The 17810-nt window shown below is 37.7% G+C and overlaps 3 protein-coding genes across 5 annotated transcripts; 1 reads left to right on the plus strand and 2 right to left on the minus strand.

The window, feature by feature from the left end:
* Positions 1 to 230: 230 nt before the first annotated feature.
* LOC100185907 (dimethylaniline monooxygenase [N-oxide-forming] 2-like) lies at positions 231 to 4920 on the minus strand. Of its 2 annotated transcripts, none has more exons than XM_026834670.1 (10): positions 4700 to 4920; positions 4276 to 4394; positions 3801 to 3939; positions 3397 to 3582; positions 2869 to 2996; positions 2454 to 2596; positions 1939 to 2153; positions 1482 to 1612; positions 1045 to 1170; positions 231 to 933 (listed from the first exon to the last, which is right to left on the minus strand). In XM_026834670.1, the coding sequence occupies exons 2-10, from the start codon at positions 4282 to 4284 to the stop codon at positions 718 to 720; spliced, it is 1293 nt and encodes a 430-aa protein (XP_026690471.1). In that variant the 5' UTR covers positions 4285 to 4394; positions 4700 to 4920; the 3' UTR covers positions 231 to 717. The 2 variants fall into 2 exon arrangements, with proteins under 2 accessions (XP_026690471.1, XP_009858786.2); XM_009860484.3 differs by lacking the exon at positions 4700 to 4920 and adding an exon at positions 4481 to 4674.
* A 137-nt stretch (positions 4921 to 5057) lies between these two features.
* On the plus strand, positions 5058 to 10302 carry LOC100183540 (dimethylaniline monooxygenase [N-oxide-forming] 3). The gene is made up of 10 exons (XM_002128289.4): positions 5058 to 5246; positions 5728 to 5846; positions 6249 to 6387; positions 6619 to 6804; positions 7718 to 7845; positions 8301 to 8446; positions 8695 to 8909; positions 9221 to 9348; positions 9669 to 9794; positions 10034 to 10302. Exons 1-10 carry the CDS (start codon positions 5135 to 5137, stop codon positions 10250 to 10252), a joined length of 1518 nt encoding a protein of 505 aa, XP_002128325.1. The 5' UTR covers positions 5058 to 5134; the 3' UTR covers positions 10253 to 10302.
* Positions 10303 to 10531: 229 nt separating this feature from the next.
* Positions 10532 to 17707, minus strand: LOC100181191 (SH3 domain-binding protein 4-B-like). 2 transcript variants are annotated; one of them, XM_026834669.1, is made up of 13 exons: positions 17490 to 17707; positions 16164 to 16357; positions 15966 to 16075; positions 15050 to 15700; positions 14069 to 14798; positions 13835 to 13994; positions 13365 to 13560; positions 12737 to 13282; positions 12351 to 12487; positions 11993 to 12100; positions 11347 to 11528; positions 11019 to 11276; positions 10532 to 10829 (listed from the first exon to the last, which is right to left on the minus strand). In XM_026834669.1, exons 1-13 carry the CDS (start codon positions 17617 to 17619, stop codon positions 10626 to 10628), a joined length of 3606 nt encoding a protein of 1201 aa, XP_026690470.1. In that variant the 5' UTR covers positions 17620 to 17707; the 3' UTR covers positions 10532 to 10625. The 2 variants fall into 2 exon arrangements, with proteins under 2 accessions (XP_026690470.1, XP_002122688.3); XM_002122652.5 differs by having other exon boundaries at positions 15966 to 16078.
* Between the last annotated feature and the right edge of the window lie 103 nt (positions 17708 to 17810).

The following is a 17810-nucleotide window of genomic DNA, read 5'->3' on the forward strand; positions in this document are numbered from 1 at the left end:
AGATTTAATTGCTCTGTAATATTATTTAGTCAGTTCATAGATCAGAACCTTGGATATTAAAAATCTAGCGCTACCGTACATACGCGCAATATATTATTTTAAACTTTAAAACTATTATACGTCTTTCGGTTCATTTTTCAGTTGACATTATATACATTAAAACAACAGAAAATTAAAACGCGCTGACCATTACAGTATAAAAAGCGTTTATATAACAGAATGCTTGCCGATTTTTTTGCATAGGTTTATTAAATTTACATACACTGTATTGATGATAACTCGCCGTCGATATGCATAAAAACAACGTTTTAAGTTAAAGGTAATCAGGTAAAATAGTGAAAAAACGTTTGCAAAATCTCTGTAAATTATATAAGCCCGAGAAAAATTATAAGCGCTTGCATATTACAATTGGTAAAGATGCAGTTCTTAGAAATGTTTAGTAGGATTGGGAAAGATGAGACACCCTATCGTTCCATTTTCATTTCCCATTTGGTAGTAAACAAAGAACATTCAAAGAATTATAAAACCGTAGCTTCACGACTTCTATAGATTGTTGAAAACATGCTCTGATCCGGATATTCGGATATTATGTGCTAAAGGTGTACTGTTGTCTTACCGCACAGGCTACCATTGAACTTGGTAATATAGTATAGTAAACGATTTGAAATGTATTAGAATTACCACGAACGTGGTATTTGAGAAGAAACAATAATACAGTTATCTAAAGGCAGCCCATGTTCTCGCACTAGCGTTAAGTGCATATTCCCGACATTCTGGTTTAGAATTCTCGCCTACAATCCTGTAATGGTAAGGTAGCAAAGGACCGAAGTAAAAATTGAACGCCAGCCGAGGATCGGTGAAAAGAAGGCGGAAGAATGATGGCAACACCCCGATCTCACCAGCTATTTCTTCCTGGTACTCGAATATAGGGACCTGAGATTAATGCAGTTTAGTAATTTTAATGTCCGGCAAAGTGATTAGTGCGCCTACCCTTAAAGCAGAGGTAATAAGGTAAACAAAAAACTAGAATTTTTTATTTCTTACCTTGAATTTAAAAACTCCCCCAGTTTTCTTGAGCATCTCTTTCCGTTGATCCGACCACATATTCTGCATTCTATCAGCAGAAGGGAGCTTCGTTTTGCCACTCAATACTTGAGTGACGTAGCGTGCCTGGTCAGTAAATAGTAGGGTAGGTGGGGTAAGATGAGACACGTTTACGTTCTTTGTTTTTATTCGATTTTGTGGGGAATAAGAATATTAGAGATTTATCATTGAATCTGAAATAGCGCTGTTATTCGTTAAAAACACGATTAGGAAATATTGGTTTTAGCTAGGTATACCAATTATACCATTTTACCCCATACAGCACCATACGTATAGAGTCTTATGTTATGTCATCTATTCCTAATTTGATCAAAAACAAAAAAATCTATATATTAGAGAAAGCATCAGTCTGTGGTAATATTTAAGTAAAGGCTGACCTGTAATTCGTGTGTGTTGTTAAGAGGGCCACTACCCACTGGCATACAAGAACCCACGAAAGTTAATGTAGAAGGATGCTCAAGATTGAAGGGGAAAATCCATTTATGAAGTCGCATGTCTTCTGGCTGTTCTGTTAAAGTACAATCTTGTTTAATAGACCTTTATAACCTTTTAAGCCAAACCAGGCCACTTTTGAAAAACATTGACGTATACGGATCTCTTCCCAAATGCCTTTAAAATACTAAAAAAATATTTAAAAAAATCACCAACAGAAAAATGTATATACGGAGCTTTATGTTCAAAAACATCTCCATTAGATACGTTTTTATACAATCAAGTTCGGTGTCAGTTTAAGCGCCATTATTTTAGTCACACAAAGCATGAGAAACTTAGTGCAGCCATAAAAAAAACGATGGAGAAAAAGAAAAATTAAATAAAATCAAAAGCAAACTAAACCTGGGATAATATCTTTCGAAAGAAATTCAAATTTTGGCGCGAATCCTGTCGCCATGACAATAAGATCAATCGCCTCCGTTTTTCCATCTACAAATGTCACGTGATCCTCTCCGAAACTTTTAACTTCTGGTCTTACTTTCACCAGACCTGAGTAAATTTTCAGCGGCAATTCGTCGCTGACAGTTACTGTAGCTCTTGGGTTCATGGGACCGAACCTGCAAATTAAAAAGATGTTTTTTAGATTAAAGTATGTTTTTAAATTATATCACTGGAAATAAAGCAACTTATTTTTTATAGTAGGGTGAAGGAAGATGGCACATGTTTTCGTTTTATTTTCTCGTCTCATTTGGTAGTAAACAAATAACATTCAAATATTTATAAAACCGTGTCCTCACAACTCTTATAGACCGTTGTTGATTGTTTAAAACAGGATCAGGGTATTTGGATATTGGGTGTCGTATCTTACTTCACAATACGTACTGGTATTTTCTGTCTACAGAACAAACTATACATACTTGGAACGAATACCAAGAGCCTCATGGTTCATTCTGACTTCAGCCATTCCAATAAACACTTTGTTTATTATCCAACCTGGTACAAAGCTTTGTAGGCCTCTCTTGAACCGATTTGATAACGCCATTAATAGAGGCTTGCCATGCTATATAGAAAAAAAAAACAATTCAGTTAATAGATATAATATAGTTCTGTTGGGTAAGATGGGATATTGTTAGCACCTAAATTCAATATTTTCTGATCGTCCTTAAACGATTAACAGCCTTTTTTAAGAAAAATGGAGGATATACGGTTATATAAACCTGTATTTGTTTATTACTAAACAGGACGAGAAAAGAAAATGAAAAGGTTCTACAGCGAGGCACGTCAAGGGACCTTAGGATTTAGGTCACAGTTGGTTCAATACCCACGACTTACAGTAAATATTCGGGGCACAAGCCAGAATCCATTACGAGTGCTGATGAATACATCCTTGCAGTAAGAGGACGAATCAACTGCCACGTCACAACCCGAGTTACTTGCGCCGATAACGAGAACTGACTTGTCTATAAACAATAAATGACGCATTTTAATTAACCTAAGGATTCAAAGGTATTTGTACTGATCGTATGTATTAGGTTGTGGTAAGATGATCCATGTTTTCATTCCCTTTTATCATCCCATTTGGTATGAAACAAAGAATATTTACATAATTATAAAACCTAAGCCTCGCGACTATAAAAGATCATTGTCAATTGTTGAAATTAGGATTAAAAAATTAAGATATTATCGGCTAAAGGCATTTGATATTACCCCACAATCCTATGCCCGCCACTCTAAAAGGAAGATGTTGGTTGTTAAAAAACGCTTAGAAAACATGGCACATTATGCGCTAAAGGTATAGGAATACACCAAGGGGATATAGAAACTGTGTCCTATTGTGCATCTAACACCACATTATTCTACCTTTAAATTCTTCTGCCGACTCGTAGTTACCGCTGTGTAAAACTTTTCCCCGAAATTTGTCTTCCAATCCTGGATAAGTGACCCAGATCTGTTTCCCTGTTCTTCCGGATGCAACGATCACTGCATCGAATTCTTCTTTTTTCTCTTTTCCAGTCGTCACATCTCTTGTTTGCACAACCCAAGATCCTGTTTAAAAATCGTTTTGTTTTAAACGGACCAAACCAGGACTAATATAAAAAAAAATACAGAAAATAAAGAAAAAATACATTTTTGGTCTCATAACAAAGTGTTATAGAATGACGTGGTCATCAAAGCGTAACAGAGCGATTTCATTGTTTAAAAAAGAAATAGCTGCATATAGCAGTCTGTCTGCGAAATATACTTCCTGGTTAACATGTGCTTACCTGTTTCAATGTAATTTTCTGATTTAACAACTTCCTCAACTGATACATTGAAATGTATGTATCGACGAAGATCGAACTTATCAGCATACAAGTGGAAATACTGGTAATATTGTTGCCACGTTTGGTAAGCGGGCCATTCCTGATATAAAGCAAATTATGTTGCAGTAAACGAAACATACAGCTTAACCCCAAACTGCAGATTTTTTTCGGAAATTCAATTTTTTGACCAGAACTCATTTTTTGCAACCAAATTATAGTAGATAGAACAAAACATGCTTTTAGAAGTTTGTCCAGTATGAAACTGTCTTTCATATTTTTAAATTATTAATGACGTCTCTAAAATCGTGATGATGTCAAATTGTTTTTTATTGTTGAAAAAGTCGAGCTGCCGGCAGCCTTAAGTACGTAGACTGCTTACAATATGCCTGCGGTGATACAATACTTTATTTCTGTGTTAGTTTAGACTAGGTCTTACCTCGGGCATTGGTAAATCGGAAAATGCAGAAGTTTCTTTGGAAACATTCGTAATCAACGTTGAATAAGCTTTTGGACTCAAATTGTTTCGTTTTCTTTCGTTGTTGTTCCAAAGACCGCCTGAATAATACATGACGTAACAGGATATGACGTATCATTCAGTCAGTAACATGTTGACGCGAATATTTTAAGAACATTTAGTTTACCTATTTCGGAAGAAAACTCGTAACAAACTGGTTCCAGACCGTCATCTAAACATGACTTAACAGAAACTAAGCCAGCAGCACCGGCTCCAATTACACAAACACGTTTTACCATTCTGTATTTAACTACCTACTAAGCAAACACTCTTTATTTGACTCGACAGTAAATACACAATATCTGCTTTAAACACAAGCGGTCTGTTTAGCTGCAATTAGTTATACCTCTTGTCTGTTTGAATTGTTTCAGTTACTGACGTATAGACTACAGTATTATTTTTGAATGAGCAAGCGCTTGTACAGTTTCTGCGTTGTGGTCCGAATCACGTACAGTATTTTCTCTCTGTCACTGCTTTTTTTCGCTCAGTTTTACAGAACCGCATCACTGAATACGTAAACGTGTACCATCTGCACGATTTTATGCATATCACGGATAAATTCAAAGGTATTTAAACTAGCATATACAATTTATAACTAATTCTTGTTGATACAAATATAAACGCTACAGTTTTGCCCGATTGAATGCAGCATATTTCAAATACTGTACATACTTCAAAGGTCGCCAGGGGACGTATTGCCTTTTTTCTGCTATTTACACTCTTTGCCTCGTACTTTACTCAGTCTTGAGTTGACTGTGTTGTGGTAAAGAGTTACTTCATCATGGTTAAAAGAGTTTGTGTTGTAGGTGCTGGTCCATCTGGGCTAGTCTCAATTAAATCGTGTCTTGAAAATGGCTTACAACCAGTTTGTTATGAGATGACCAGTAATATAGGTACGTATTTGTAATGCAACTGTGTCTAACCATGAGATTCGCAGTATTTTAAACTCAGCTGTATACAAACTTTTGCTTGGCCAAATCGCTTAGACATAACATATTATAAAGTACGTATGTCTAATTGCCAGATTTACAGTATTTTGTAGTCACTCGTATAATCGTATACAATGTTGTGGTTAGCCAAATCGCTTAGAAATAACATATGGTTATTCTGGGGAAGTAATATTTATTTCTTAGTAAACGCGTTTGTAACAGTAGCATTAGTAACATATACAGTAGCATGGTACAGGATTTTATTTTTTTACTATCCCATTTGGTAGGAAACAAAGAATATTTAAATAATTCTAAAACCGTAGCCTTGCGACCTAAAAGAGTGAGGTAGTTGTTTAAAACACGACCAGGAAATATTGCATTTAAGACTTAGGTGCTAACGCTATTCCATCATACACTGATGTACTATATTCAACTTTGTATATAGGTGGGTTATGGAACAACGATGAACGCGTCGAAAAGGGTCTATGTCCCAAGGCATACAAACGATTAACTACAAACATTTGCAAAGAAGTTTCTGCATACACTGATTTCCCCATGCCCAAGGTAACAGTTTAATGCGTGAATGAATAATTGTAACTTGTTTTTGTTCACGCGGTGGGGCAACGATTGTCGTTATGGGTGGTATGTTTCATGCACTTTGTGTCTGTTTACCACATATGTAGTAGTGCCTGTTTACTACATATGTAATAGGGTGGGGACGAGGCCCTTTAGCACATAATATCAAAATATCCTGATCGTGTTTTAAACTATTAACATCGGTCTATAGGAGTCGTAAGGATACGGTTTTATAATTCTTTGAATGTTCTTTGTTTACTGCTAAATAGGTTGCGAAAATTGAATCAAAATGTGTCCCATCCCGCCACCTTACTATATGTCACTTGATTAAATCTTACGATATATAGCACTTAGTGCAAATAATAATTATGGAGTTGTATATTTGTGCAGAACTGGCCGCCTTTCTTTAACTGGAAGCAATACCTCGAATACTTTCATTCGTACACCTCGCATTTTAAGCTACGTGAATACATTCAGTTTAACGTTAAAGTCAACTCTATTACTGAATCACCAAGTTATGATGAGACAGGTAATGTCTTTAAAATTGTTTGGGTATTTTGTAGCAGCTCTAAAACATTGAATTTAATTCATGTGTTACAACAGCTAAAGGCAAAATAGGTGATTATTACTTGTTTTCTGAAACAAATTCCCAAATAAACGTATGTGTATGTCAGTATGTATTTGCATTTGGATAATATGTGCTAAAAGTGTCCCATCTTGCTCCACGGCACTATATATTAACTTGCATTTTTACAATAAGGGAGCTGGATGGTCCACATTGAGAATCTGGTCACCGGGCAAACCTCAGTTACTGAGTTTGACGCAGTAATGGTGGCCACTGGATCTCAACGAAAGCCAAACTACCCCAGTTATCCCGGAATGAACGATGTTTTTCAAGGACAAACAATTCACGCTGGACATTACGAATCGGCAGAAGATTTTAGAGGTAACATGTTTATTTCTGATTGAATTTGATTGGCGTTGATTTACTGTAAGATTTTTTTATTCCGCTGTGTTATTGAACTAACATAATTACAACGTCTACACGCAAAGAACAGTCGTTGTTGAACAATTAGAGCCTAACATTTTCGAGTTAAATTTAAAAATAGTAAACCTACCATTACAGGGATGCACATTACAGAATTTCGAATCCGTGAGATTCGAATCCTATTTTGTTTAATAACGTAATTACACGTCATCTCATATACTATATTAACAATTTTTGAAACTTATTAATTTTGAAAAAAAATATTTTTGTGTTTGTGGGACTTTCAAGAGTAAACGTTTCGTAACGTCTTTTCATAACCTGCTATACGTTTCATGACGCAAAAACTACCCAATAGTACAATTTTTGATCATTTTACAGCTCATGTTCCAACAAGGCGGGTATGAAAGAGTCAATAAACTGACTTATGTGGGTAAAATTATTTTTTCCTATATATATAAAAAGATTCGAAATTCTAGATTCGGAATTCTAGATTCGAAATAAAGTATTCTAGGATATCCTAGAATACCTAATTATTCTGTAATGTGCATCCCTACCTACCAACACCGTAGCAAAGTGTTTAGCGCGCCCAGAGGTATAGTAAATTCAAGTCTCTTTATATAGCTCTGGGCTGAAGCAACCAAGAGGTAATGAATTCAAGTCTCGTCGCTGCTACCATTGTGTTCGTATATGTGTCCTTGGACAAACATTTGGCGGCAATTGCTTCAGTCCAGAGCTGTATAAAACACCCATGTTATAACGACTGTCGTTTTTTGGCCACTCAGGCAAGTAACAATCATTATATACATTACCCGAAAAATAATCAACTGTTTTACAACAGCGACGAATCATTACAATTTTAAATATCTTGTAGGAAAATCTGTCGTGGTCGTAGGGGGTGGCCCTTCTGGGTGTGACTTGGCTGTAGATTGCTCGACTTTTAGTGAAAATGTGTTTCTCAGCTCACGCTCTGGCTTTTACATTATACCACGGGTTTTAACTGTAAGTCATATGAGATGGCGTACAACCTTTATAGAGGTTTTCATATGCATGGGTTTACCATTTTATATGGTTCGTATTTGTTTTTAGGTAAAGAGACTATAAGTCTGTCGTTTTTTACTTAAAAACTTTTATTTTATAGCAGATATATAGTTCACGTAAACCATAGACAACAGTTTCCATAGCGTCTACCTACAAACCTTATAAGCCATGTATAATAAAGTGTATGAAACAAAACGCACGTGTTATAACGACTGTCGTTTTTCGGTCATACCATAGGATAAAGCAAGTTACATTCATTCATTTATTCATTCATTCAATCCATACATTTAATGCATACCAAGTCCGGTGGAACGGGACGTCATGGGATCTCAAATTTAAGCTAGAGTCGGTGTATTATCTAGTTCTCTCATGAATAGATGTTTCAAAGTTTAGAATTCTTCTTCATTTTTTCGCAGGGTGGGCTACCCCTGCTGATGTCTTCACTCACCTCAAGGTTCCAAATGATGATACAACGTTGGATGCCGTCATGGCTTGTTGGAAAAATGTTTCTAAACATGATCGAAGAAAGAATTAATCATACTGAACTTGGGGTCAAACCAAAGTATATTATATGTTTTTTTTTGTTACACAATAGTATAGGGTGGGGAAGACGGGACACCTTTAGCACACAACGTCCAAATATTTTGAATAAGTTTCAAACAACTCACAAAGGTCTATGGGAATCGTGAGGATACGGTTTTATAATACTTAACGGCGATTTTTCCAACCCAGTTGTCACTAATGGGTCGTCCAAATTGTCAATCATTTTATACAGAACAGCTTGCTAAACTTAATGAACATTTATTACAGACACAACGTAGAAAGTCTCCTACGTCGCATTACAATAACTGACGAGCTACCTCTGCTGATATACTCGGGACGAGTAAAGACCAGACCTGATATAGAAAAGTTTGGGAAAAACTCCGTTACTTTTGTTGATGGTAGAACGTCTAAAGCGGACGTCGTTGTCTTAGGAACAGGCTACCGACCGAGTTACGATTTCCTCTCGCCACGTATCATACCAGGTAAATCAGTTTGGTAAAAACGTAATCGTTTTATTTATTTTCAACGTCATTTTTTCTCTTTTGTTTTGCAAACATATTAGTTCACAAAATGTTTGTACTTTTCTTATAAACCCCTTCTATTCGCTGTTTTAATTAGGTTGGTCTTCGTTACTGCATAAGCAAAGCTAAATAAATTTGATATAGGTTATGTAAACGCTTTGCCTATATATGTTTTATAACATGTATTTTGTTTGGCACTGCATAACAATACCTTTTACTATCGTTAGGTCAAACCATTTTAATAATACACAAGACTTATTTTTGCATCTCAGAAAAACTTGAAGACGTGAGGTTATATGAGTGGATTTTTCCGTTTAATCTCAAACACCCATCCACGTTAAGTTTTATTGGATTAGTCTTAGAAGATACGGGCGCTGCTAACTCTTCTGCTGACTTACAGGTTGTAAAATTATAGACCATGTGTTAACATTGAAATATTTTCGTTATATAGGTTGGGGTAAGATGCATGGTCCTTTTGATTTATCGTCTTATTTGAAAGAAAACAAAGTATATATACAGAACTATTTACCCGTATCCCCACGACTCTAAAAGAACGTTGTTGATTGCTGAATACTCGAATAGGAAATATAAAGCAGTATTTGTTAATAGAGCGCTTTTTAACCCAGAGTCCTAAAGCTACCAAGGGCTCTTATTGGCACTGCTCTGTTCAATGTTTTCTAAAACTATTATTCAACGTAAATCTGTAATTTTTACTTCCAGAGTCGCTTTGTGGCTAAGGTACTTTCTGGTAAGATGAAGTTAGACTCGGTAGATCAAATGAAAAGAGATTGGAACAACGAACGTCAAGCAATGCTTAGTGCTACTGGTGGTATATTTGTGCCTCGGGTTAGTATTATATATGTTAGTTATAAACTACAACATTTTAAATTATTTTACCGTTTTTGCTTAATTGGTCTATTACCTTGTCACCCATACATTACAAAAATGATAAGCCGAAAAATAATTACATATAAAATGTAAAGGGCCTGAGGTTTATGAAACAGCACACCATTATTATATATAACAATTGTCGATTGTCGTTTCCCGCGTGGATAAATAAGTTTTATTTCATTCATTTATTATAGGGACCTCTCAACGTTTACCAGGAGCAGTTAGCACGAAAGATGGGGGTGTTGCCTTCATTCCTCCGCCTAATTTTCACCGATCCTCGGCTGGCGTTCAATTTTTACTTCGGTCCCATTCTACCTTATCATTACAGGATTGTAGGCGACAATTCTAAACCAGAATGTCGGGAATATGCACTGAATGCAGTAAGCAACATCTGGAACGGTTTAAGACAGTAACAAAACCGACCTCAAATAAATAGTAAAATCATAAAAATCGACTTTTGAACGGTATGCCATTCATTCGACTTGTTATTGTGACGAAAAGTTTACAAGCACGTTTTTAAAAAAAGCGGGATTGTGACGTCACAGATCCGCTTGGACAAAATTGCGCGCTGATTTAGATTACAACACGTGCTTGTACTGTTTAGAGTAGTTTTACCTCACAACTGTATAGTTTGGCAGTGTTTTCAGTTAGAACCGGTCGCTGCACATTATGCATTAGATTAGACACACTAGAAGTTTGATTTACGATTTATTGGCAAAATAGCTGGACTGAATTGCACTTGAATAGAAAAGAAAATAAAGAAACATATTTAAAACAAGGTTTCTGCTATAACCGCGTGTCATAATTGCGGAGACTATCAACAGCTAGCACAAGTATAACGCAACTGGTTAAATACGGCCAATTTCTGTTAGGTGAGTCTTTTAAAGTTTCAGTAGCTTGAAATAAAGTGAGCAGAGCTGCTCTGTGGTCGTCGCCGAATCTGTCATGCCAACGACTGAGAAAACTCAACGCAGGTTTCCAAGTCGCTTGCTGCAAAACAAGTCATTTAACATCTATACAGCACATTTATTAATAATGTTAGAAATATTAAATAATAAAACATCTGGAGCAATTTGCGTATAATAAAGGTAGCCTATGATTTTGATTGCAGAATATAGTCGTTATAACACGGGTTAAGACTTTGGTTATGTAATATAAAGGAACTAAATAGGAACCTACCTGTTTAATAGTGATGCCGTTAGCTTCATGTGAACTAATTTCCCTGGATTCGCTGAACAATACAACGTCTTCATCCTGCAAGTCACCGACTAATAATGCCGCTAGCTCTTGCCATCTTGGTGACATTTCAACTGCACAAGACAGAACGCAGAACCGAGTCACAAGTTCCACAGCCAAGTCGTAATGCTCCATGTACAAAAGAGCTCGAACCAATTCCTGATTAAAGCTTCGTTTCTTTGGACATTTATCACAGTATTTCTGCAAAGGTAAGTTTGTCAGTTTTCTGTTTGATTATAGTTTAAAACTTTGTATAAAAATAGCTACATACCCTGAATTTTCCGAGGTAGAACAGCGCATTTGAATGTCTTACGGGTGAAACCCGCTTGTTCTGTATTTCGTTCAACGCATAGCGCTCGCCGAACCGCAGTAGTGTTGCTAGGGACAACCAGTCAGTCACGTGACGTGCTAACTTATCCACCAAGACAGAATATGTTGCCGTGAGATGAGGTACTAGAAAAGTAATGTTATACTTTAAAAAATCATGGTTCTCTTTAGGTTATATGCCCAAGGTGTTACCTTTAATTGGTGCTTTAGCCTGTTACTTTGTATAGCCTACTCAGATTATGCACTTTGGGTATCACAATTGATTTCAAAACATACATGCATACCCATGTTAGGCGCTTATAGCTGTATAAATTTGTTTTGGGCAGTATGTAGTTACACCACCAGTTGAATTATTACTCACTTCTAGTTTATTGTTGGTTACAGCGATGACTAATTCGCGGTCATATGTGGTATATATACATGACTCATAGTAACACGCTAAAAAGCAACCCTGTTTTGCATAAACTAGTTTATACTTCTACGTGTATATTTACACCAGCAAAAAGACAAGAACTTAATATTACAGAAACCATTTTGACTGCTGAGTGCTGTACTTCTTTAATTAAAACCGAAATCGTTTCGTAACTTACTTGGTTCAATGATTGCTTCAATTATATTTCCACACGTTACTCTAACTTCTGGCCAGTGGCAGTAGTCGTCAAATTCCAACATAGTAGCGTTACTTTTCTGAAGTAAACCTGATCAAATTTTTGGTTATTTAATACGTGAAAAACTGTTGAAAGCATACAGCCCAACTAAACCAAGCCTTTGCTTATTATTTATTTCATCGCCCAATTCGATAGCCAACGTTGCATATATCATAAACTTTCCGTATCACAATACCCGCTGCACAATTTATACACAATTCACCTTCTTTGTTGTGTATGACTGTGGAGCGGGCACAGGGGCCCTGGTAAATTTGAATACAGAGATAAAAGAACCACTTACCGACTTTGTGGCATGAGTAAGCCACCCACCAGTCCTTGTAATGAACGCTACCGTGACTCCAAATAGCTTGGGAACTCAAAACTGGCATGTAGTCTCCAATACTGTACTGTAATATGTGCGATGGTACGGTTGGGTGCCTGTGTCAAGGACATGCATGTATTAGTATAGTGCTGTGGGTTAGAGGGGTGCCGTTAGCACCTAAACCCATATTTTCTGATTGTGTTTTAACAATCAACAACATTCCTTGATCGACGAGCTATACGGTAATATGGTTTTGAATTTTTTTTTGCTGCCAAATAGAACGAGAACAGGGCATGTAAAGATACCCCTATATATCAATTACTACTGTAGTACAATGGGACTGTATTTGGTGAACATAATCTTACCTTTTTCGGTACCTGGACCGCAAAGCAACCGCTAGTTTGACTCCACAGACCGTTCTGTCACTTCCGGGAATATGGGCCGACCTGTTGAATAATATGTCCGCTTCCTGTAGCGCCATTGCCCATTGGTGTGTCTGTTCGACGTTAGACGAGGCCACACGTAATTCGGGTAACGTTTCCGAACGCGATATTTGCCTTGTTATTATAGGCGATGTAATTCTCGGAGAAGCGAACTTCTTTTCGGTCGGGACCTTCATCTTGATTCGGCGGACTGTTCCGTCTTCTTCTCCGGTCAAAGTGATAGCAAGAACTCGATCTGTTTTGCTGTTGTTTCGGGGACGAAGGGTCTCGTTTTTCACGCTTTGCAATAGCACAAATACTTTGTTCACTCTTGAATTTGTTCGCAGTTCTTTTAGGCTAATAATATCATCATCTTGATTTGTGTCCACTTTTAGCAACGAGGAATTGCTGAGTTTGAACCTTAAACGAAATCCTTGCGCTTTTCGTATTTGCATGGTGTAAGAAGCCCACAGTCTTAGCGTAAAGTCTCTGTAGATTATACATATTCTGTTAACACAGGTACTGCGCCCTACTACACCGCCTTTAATGTGGTTAAATATAAAAAACTTACGTTTCGTGCCAGACTCTTAATGTAGGTGGGCAGAAACCTGAACAAGACACCGACACGCAACAAGTACTCTTCATATAAGTCTGTTTTGGCCCGTATATTCCAATGTGATATGTTTGGCCTAGACGGTCCCATGAAAAAGGCGCCGCGGTTATTCCTTGCTCGACTTTTACAACAGGAACGGCGTATATTTGACAACCTAGGGAATTGAAACGTTTTATTGGTTTTGCTCGTACACTATATAGTAGGGTGAGAGAAGACGGGACATCTTTTCACCCCATTTTCTCATCCCATTACGTATAGTAAACAAAGAACATTCAACGAATTATAAAACCGTATCCTCATGACTTCTATAGATTGTTGTTAGTTGTTTAAAACGCGATCAGGATATTTGGATATCATGTGCTAAAGGTACACTGTATTCCCCAACCTTACTTTATGTCTATCTAAAGTAGAGGTATGTAATTGTTTACCGGTTGGGGTGTTTTTCAATGCGGATGTGTCAAGTGTGGCCTGGAGTGTGTTGCCGTAATAATAACAGCTCTCAGCTTCATGGAACGGTCCGTTGCGCATTTCACCTTGCAAGCATGTAAACCCAACTTTGCTTGTTGGTGTTTCAGACAACTCGTACATCTAAAAATACAATAAGTTAGATTATAACTCGAATTAAAGTAGTCACAGAATGTATGGCGTTGTTAGTTACTTACATCGGATTGTGGTAGCGCTGTACTGACCCCCATTTGCAAAACTACTCCGTTTTTATGAGACTCTTTATCAGCAAGGTTGATTCTGACGGCTGGACCAGCGACCTCATATCTTATAGGAACGTGTATAGCATGTTGATCTTCCCGCTTAGGATTTAGGACGGTCATGTGCGGTGCGTCTTCCAACGTAATAGCTATCCTCCCATCTGTTCTGTTACTCTCAGGACATTTACTATCTCGTAGTCTGGGTGTTGGGGGTGTCGCAACGCTGGTCGATTTTGAAAATCGCCGCCTCATAACGGACTTGTCTTTCATTGGATTTTTTGGGCTTCTCATACTTTCAGATTTTCTTTTATCGAAGCAGAATTTGCAGTCAGTTTGAGCTGGTTTCGTGGCGCTTATATGAAGAGATATGTCCGTGCCTGGAACTAAAACCACACCCCCTGCCGAGCCGACCTCGCTGAACACCGGGCCTTCATAGCTGTTTGCCGATTTCACGCATTTCTCAACGACTTGTTGTCGCACAGGAGATTTCGGAATAACTTTAATGGGTGGTTCGTCGCATGTTAGGTCCTCGAACGACTTGTAAAAGCTTTCGTTGATTGGCTTAGTCCTATCAGGGCTACCCGTTGTGGCCAAGGAGATAAAACTTTGACCGTTGATTGAAATTAAGTCGAACCCATCTTTGGATGGTGTTGTAGGTGTGGTGGGTTTGCTGGTTGATCCTCGCTTACTGTAAAGTACAACTTTTAAACTTATGCTAAAGAAATACTCATATATAATAATAGTGTGAGTGTGAAAGAGATCTTGCGTTTTATTTTTGTGTTCTCGGTCCTTTAAGAGTAAAAAACGAACGCTAAAATGTCTACTTAACACTTATAACACATGCACCCCGCGACAGCAACATAAACATACTTTAGTGTTAATTCATTTACGGGGAGAATAAAATCTATATAGTCTTATGATAAACGGTAATGTACTCACATATGTTTGAATATCCTTGTTGTGCTATTCAATGCTTTCTTTAGTGAGCCTCTGCTACCTGTTGAACGTTGCGAAGAAAGTGTCGCGTTTCTGGATCGCATGTCGTTTACGTTTTGCTCCGAAAACGACCTTGACAGCCTCCCTCGGTTTGACAGTATTGACGGTCGGGGACGGTGTGTGCATGAAGCCGGGTAAATGACATCGTTTTCTTCACTATAACTCGAAGAAGAGATCGAAGCGTCCGACTTAACGGAAATTGCCGAAACGTCTGAACCGTCGAACAAGGATGGAGCCGAAGAAGGAATGAAATTGTCGTCGAAACCGGACGTGGAGGTGGACGTTGATAATGCGTCTCCTGACTTAAAAAGTAAAAGGTTCGGTGGTATTGGTTTTCTTTCTCTCCAAGACAATCTCATTTCTTCACAATGAGTTTGTTTAACTTTGTATTCGACTAATTCTTTTGCTGCAATAGCACAGTCTTCACTTTCTACGCCTGGATAAATAGGCTGTGTCATCTCTCCAAAACTCTTACACGTCGGGCTGGGAAAGGAGTGCGTCTCTTCATTCGAATACTGCCGGCAACGGTTGCTCAATTCAAACACGAGCCTCGCAGGAATAAATCCAATATTTTGACCGTCGTGGGCGTACCACCTATGAAATATATACAAATCATACACACATCCAATGTTCTGCTATGTCGAACGCACACACAAATCAAAATACATATATTCCGATTACTAATTTCCGGTACCAGCAGCGTCGACCGCGCGTAACAACAAAGAGTTAGAATTCTACAGACAAACGTAACATCTTTATCACCTCGACTGTCGATTCGTACAGTCAGTGCCAGCCGATTCGTACAGCAAACAACATGTGTTTGATCACCATAAGTGTCAGTCCATATAAAAGTACCTACCACTCGCCACTTTCTTGGTCAAGCAGATGAAGTCTGTCGCCCTTGGTAAACGATAAACAGGCAAAGTCGTAAGCCGTGAAGCTTTCTTTTGCGACGACCACGTTTCTGTTCTGCTTGAAAAACAACGTTTAGTTACACCTGGCTGCTTTTGGGGCTCATATGCTAAACCCAGTATTTTCTATCTACAAGCGTATTTACCTCCAATTTCTGTTGGATGCTTGTCGCTAACACAGTAAAACACGAACTACCATCCAAACAATTCGATTGGTAAAAGTTTACAACACAGGAGAGCCAGTCTAAGTCTGTGACGTCATTTGCAGCGCAGTTCGAACCGATGACGTAATGAGCTACTGTGCCATCGTTTTCTTTTACAGTCAGCATGTATGTGTCATCTGTAAATGCGGGGGAAGAAGTTTAAAAAATATATATACAATAACACTCACAAAGTATAACGATCGAAAGCTGTAGGTACTTTCATATAATGTATTTTAGCTGCACCAAACTCTATAGCACCATAGCTTTATTAATAACTGAGTACTTCAGCGTACTCCGCAGTCCAAACACGATATTCTGTTGTTATAAGTCGGTCGCTGCACCAGCGAAGCCAAGTTATCGATCGATCGGAAATAGAAACCATCACCAGTGTAAACACAACAATACACACAGCTTTACACGACTCCCCGGCACGTCTATTCGGACCAAGTTAATTTGTTTTACATACACTGACTTGACATGTAAATTTCAGAAGCTACAGTTGTTAAATGACTTGTGTCGACTGACGCTACCTCTCAAAATGTTTAATTTGGTTCTTAAAACTCCTACGAGCTTACAGGCTGAGAGCTTCGAACTCAACACGGCGTAATTAGTTTCTTTACGGAGCCGGATTATGTTATTTGTACGAACACAACTAATAAGGCGACCACTTGGTGCGAGCATGGGATTTAAAAGGCACGGCTACAGGTCGTTTTTTCAAATGTCCGTGTTTAACCTGCGCCTGAAAACAAACAAGTCCGTTTTCCTATCCTTCATATTTTAGCTTGGCAGCTATAAATAGGAAATTAATCATATTCAGAAGCGGCGACTGTTGTATATGCAGGTGATGGGATATCCCTGACCTTAAAACGATTAAATTTGACTTACTACCAGAACTAGTGTGACTTTAAGCGTCAACAAGCCAAAACTGCGACTTAAACCCACCTTTAGGTATATTAACACATCTGCCGTTAATGCTAACCGTTATAAACATTCAATAATCATCGTATTTTTGAAAATAGATTTAACGACTGTCGTTTTATACCTATATATAGACACAAAGTAAATAAAGTACATTAAACAAATTATATAACCGTATACCCTTACGACTCCAATAGACTATTGGTAATTGTTTAAAACACGGTTAGGATATTTGGATATTATGTGCTACGGTTAGGATATTTGGATATTAAGGTGTTCCATCTTCACCCAGGGTACTATATATGTGCTGTTGTTATCAGGCATATTGTAGATTGTACACATACTACTAACCTGTATTGTTTAATGTCCATACCAAGAAACCTCCAATAGCAGCGTCCTTACATAAGTATTCTGATGCCTCCTTTTCTAAACAGCCATGGTACCAGTTGGCAACCAAAGTACATTTCTCGTACAGTTTCATTTTGTCCAGGCACAGAACAGCATAAATGTTTAACAAGCCGGCGAAGTAATATCTTCAATAATTTATTCTCTCAACAACTCTATGAGCAGGATAATATATTAATTTTAGCGCACAAATAAAACGCCTGTGGAAATACCCTTTGTGTTACATCATTTTCACTTCAAACTCGACTCCTTTCTGGTTATTTAAGA

The sequence above is a fragment of the Ciona intestinalis genome, chromosome 5 (genome assembly GCF_000224145.3).
Source record: "Ciona intestinalis chromosome 5, KH, whole genome shotgun sequence".
NCBI lineage: Eukaryota > Metazoa > Chordata > Ascidiacea > Phlebobranchia > Cionidae > Ciona > Ciona intestinalis.

Bases quoted from the DNA above. Each gene is read 5' to 3' on its own strand.
- LOC100185907 (XM_009860484.3), bottom strand. From the start codon at position 4,592: ATGGTAAAACGTGTTTGTGTAATTGGAGCCGGTGCTGCTGGCTTAGTT. The intron at 2,597-2,868 runs GTAAGTCGTGGG...TTTTCTATATAG, and splicing joins TTGTGCCCCGAATATTTACT to CATGGCAAGCCTCTATTAAT. The intron at 1,171-1,481 runs GTCAGCCTTTAC...TTTACTGACCAG, and splicing joins ACAACACACACGAATTACAG to GCACGCTACGTCACTCAAGT.
- LOC100183540 (XM_002128289.4), top strand. From the start codon at position 5,135: ATGGTTAAAAGAGTTTGTGTTGTAGGTGCTGGTCCATCTGGGCTAGTC. The intron at 9,349-9,668 runs GTTGTAAAATTA...TTTTACTTCCAG, and splicing joins ACTCTTCTGCTGACTTACAG to AGTCGCTTTGTGGCTAAGGT. The intron at 9,795-10,033 runs GTTAGTATTATA...CATTTATTATAG, and splicing joins GTGGTATATTTGTGCCTCGG to GGACCTCTCAACGTTTACCA.
- LOC100181191 (XM_002122652.5), bottom strand. From the start codon at position 17,619: ATGAAACTGTACGAGAAATGTACTTTGGTTGCCAACTGGTACCATGGC. The intron at 14,799-15,049 runs GTGAGTACATTA...TGTACTTTACAG, and splicing joins ACAAGGATATTCAAACATAT to TAAGCGAGGATCAACCAGCA. The intron at 11,277-11,346 runs GTATGTAGCTAT...TTACCTTTGCAG, and splicing joins TCTACCTCGGAAAATTCAGG to AAATACTGTGATAAATGTCC.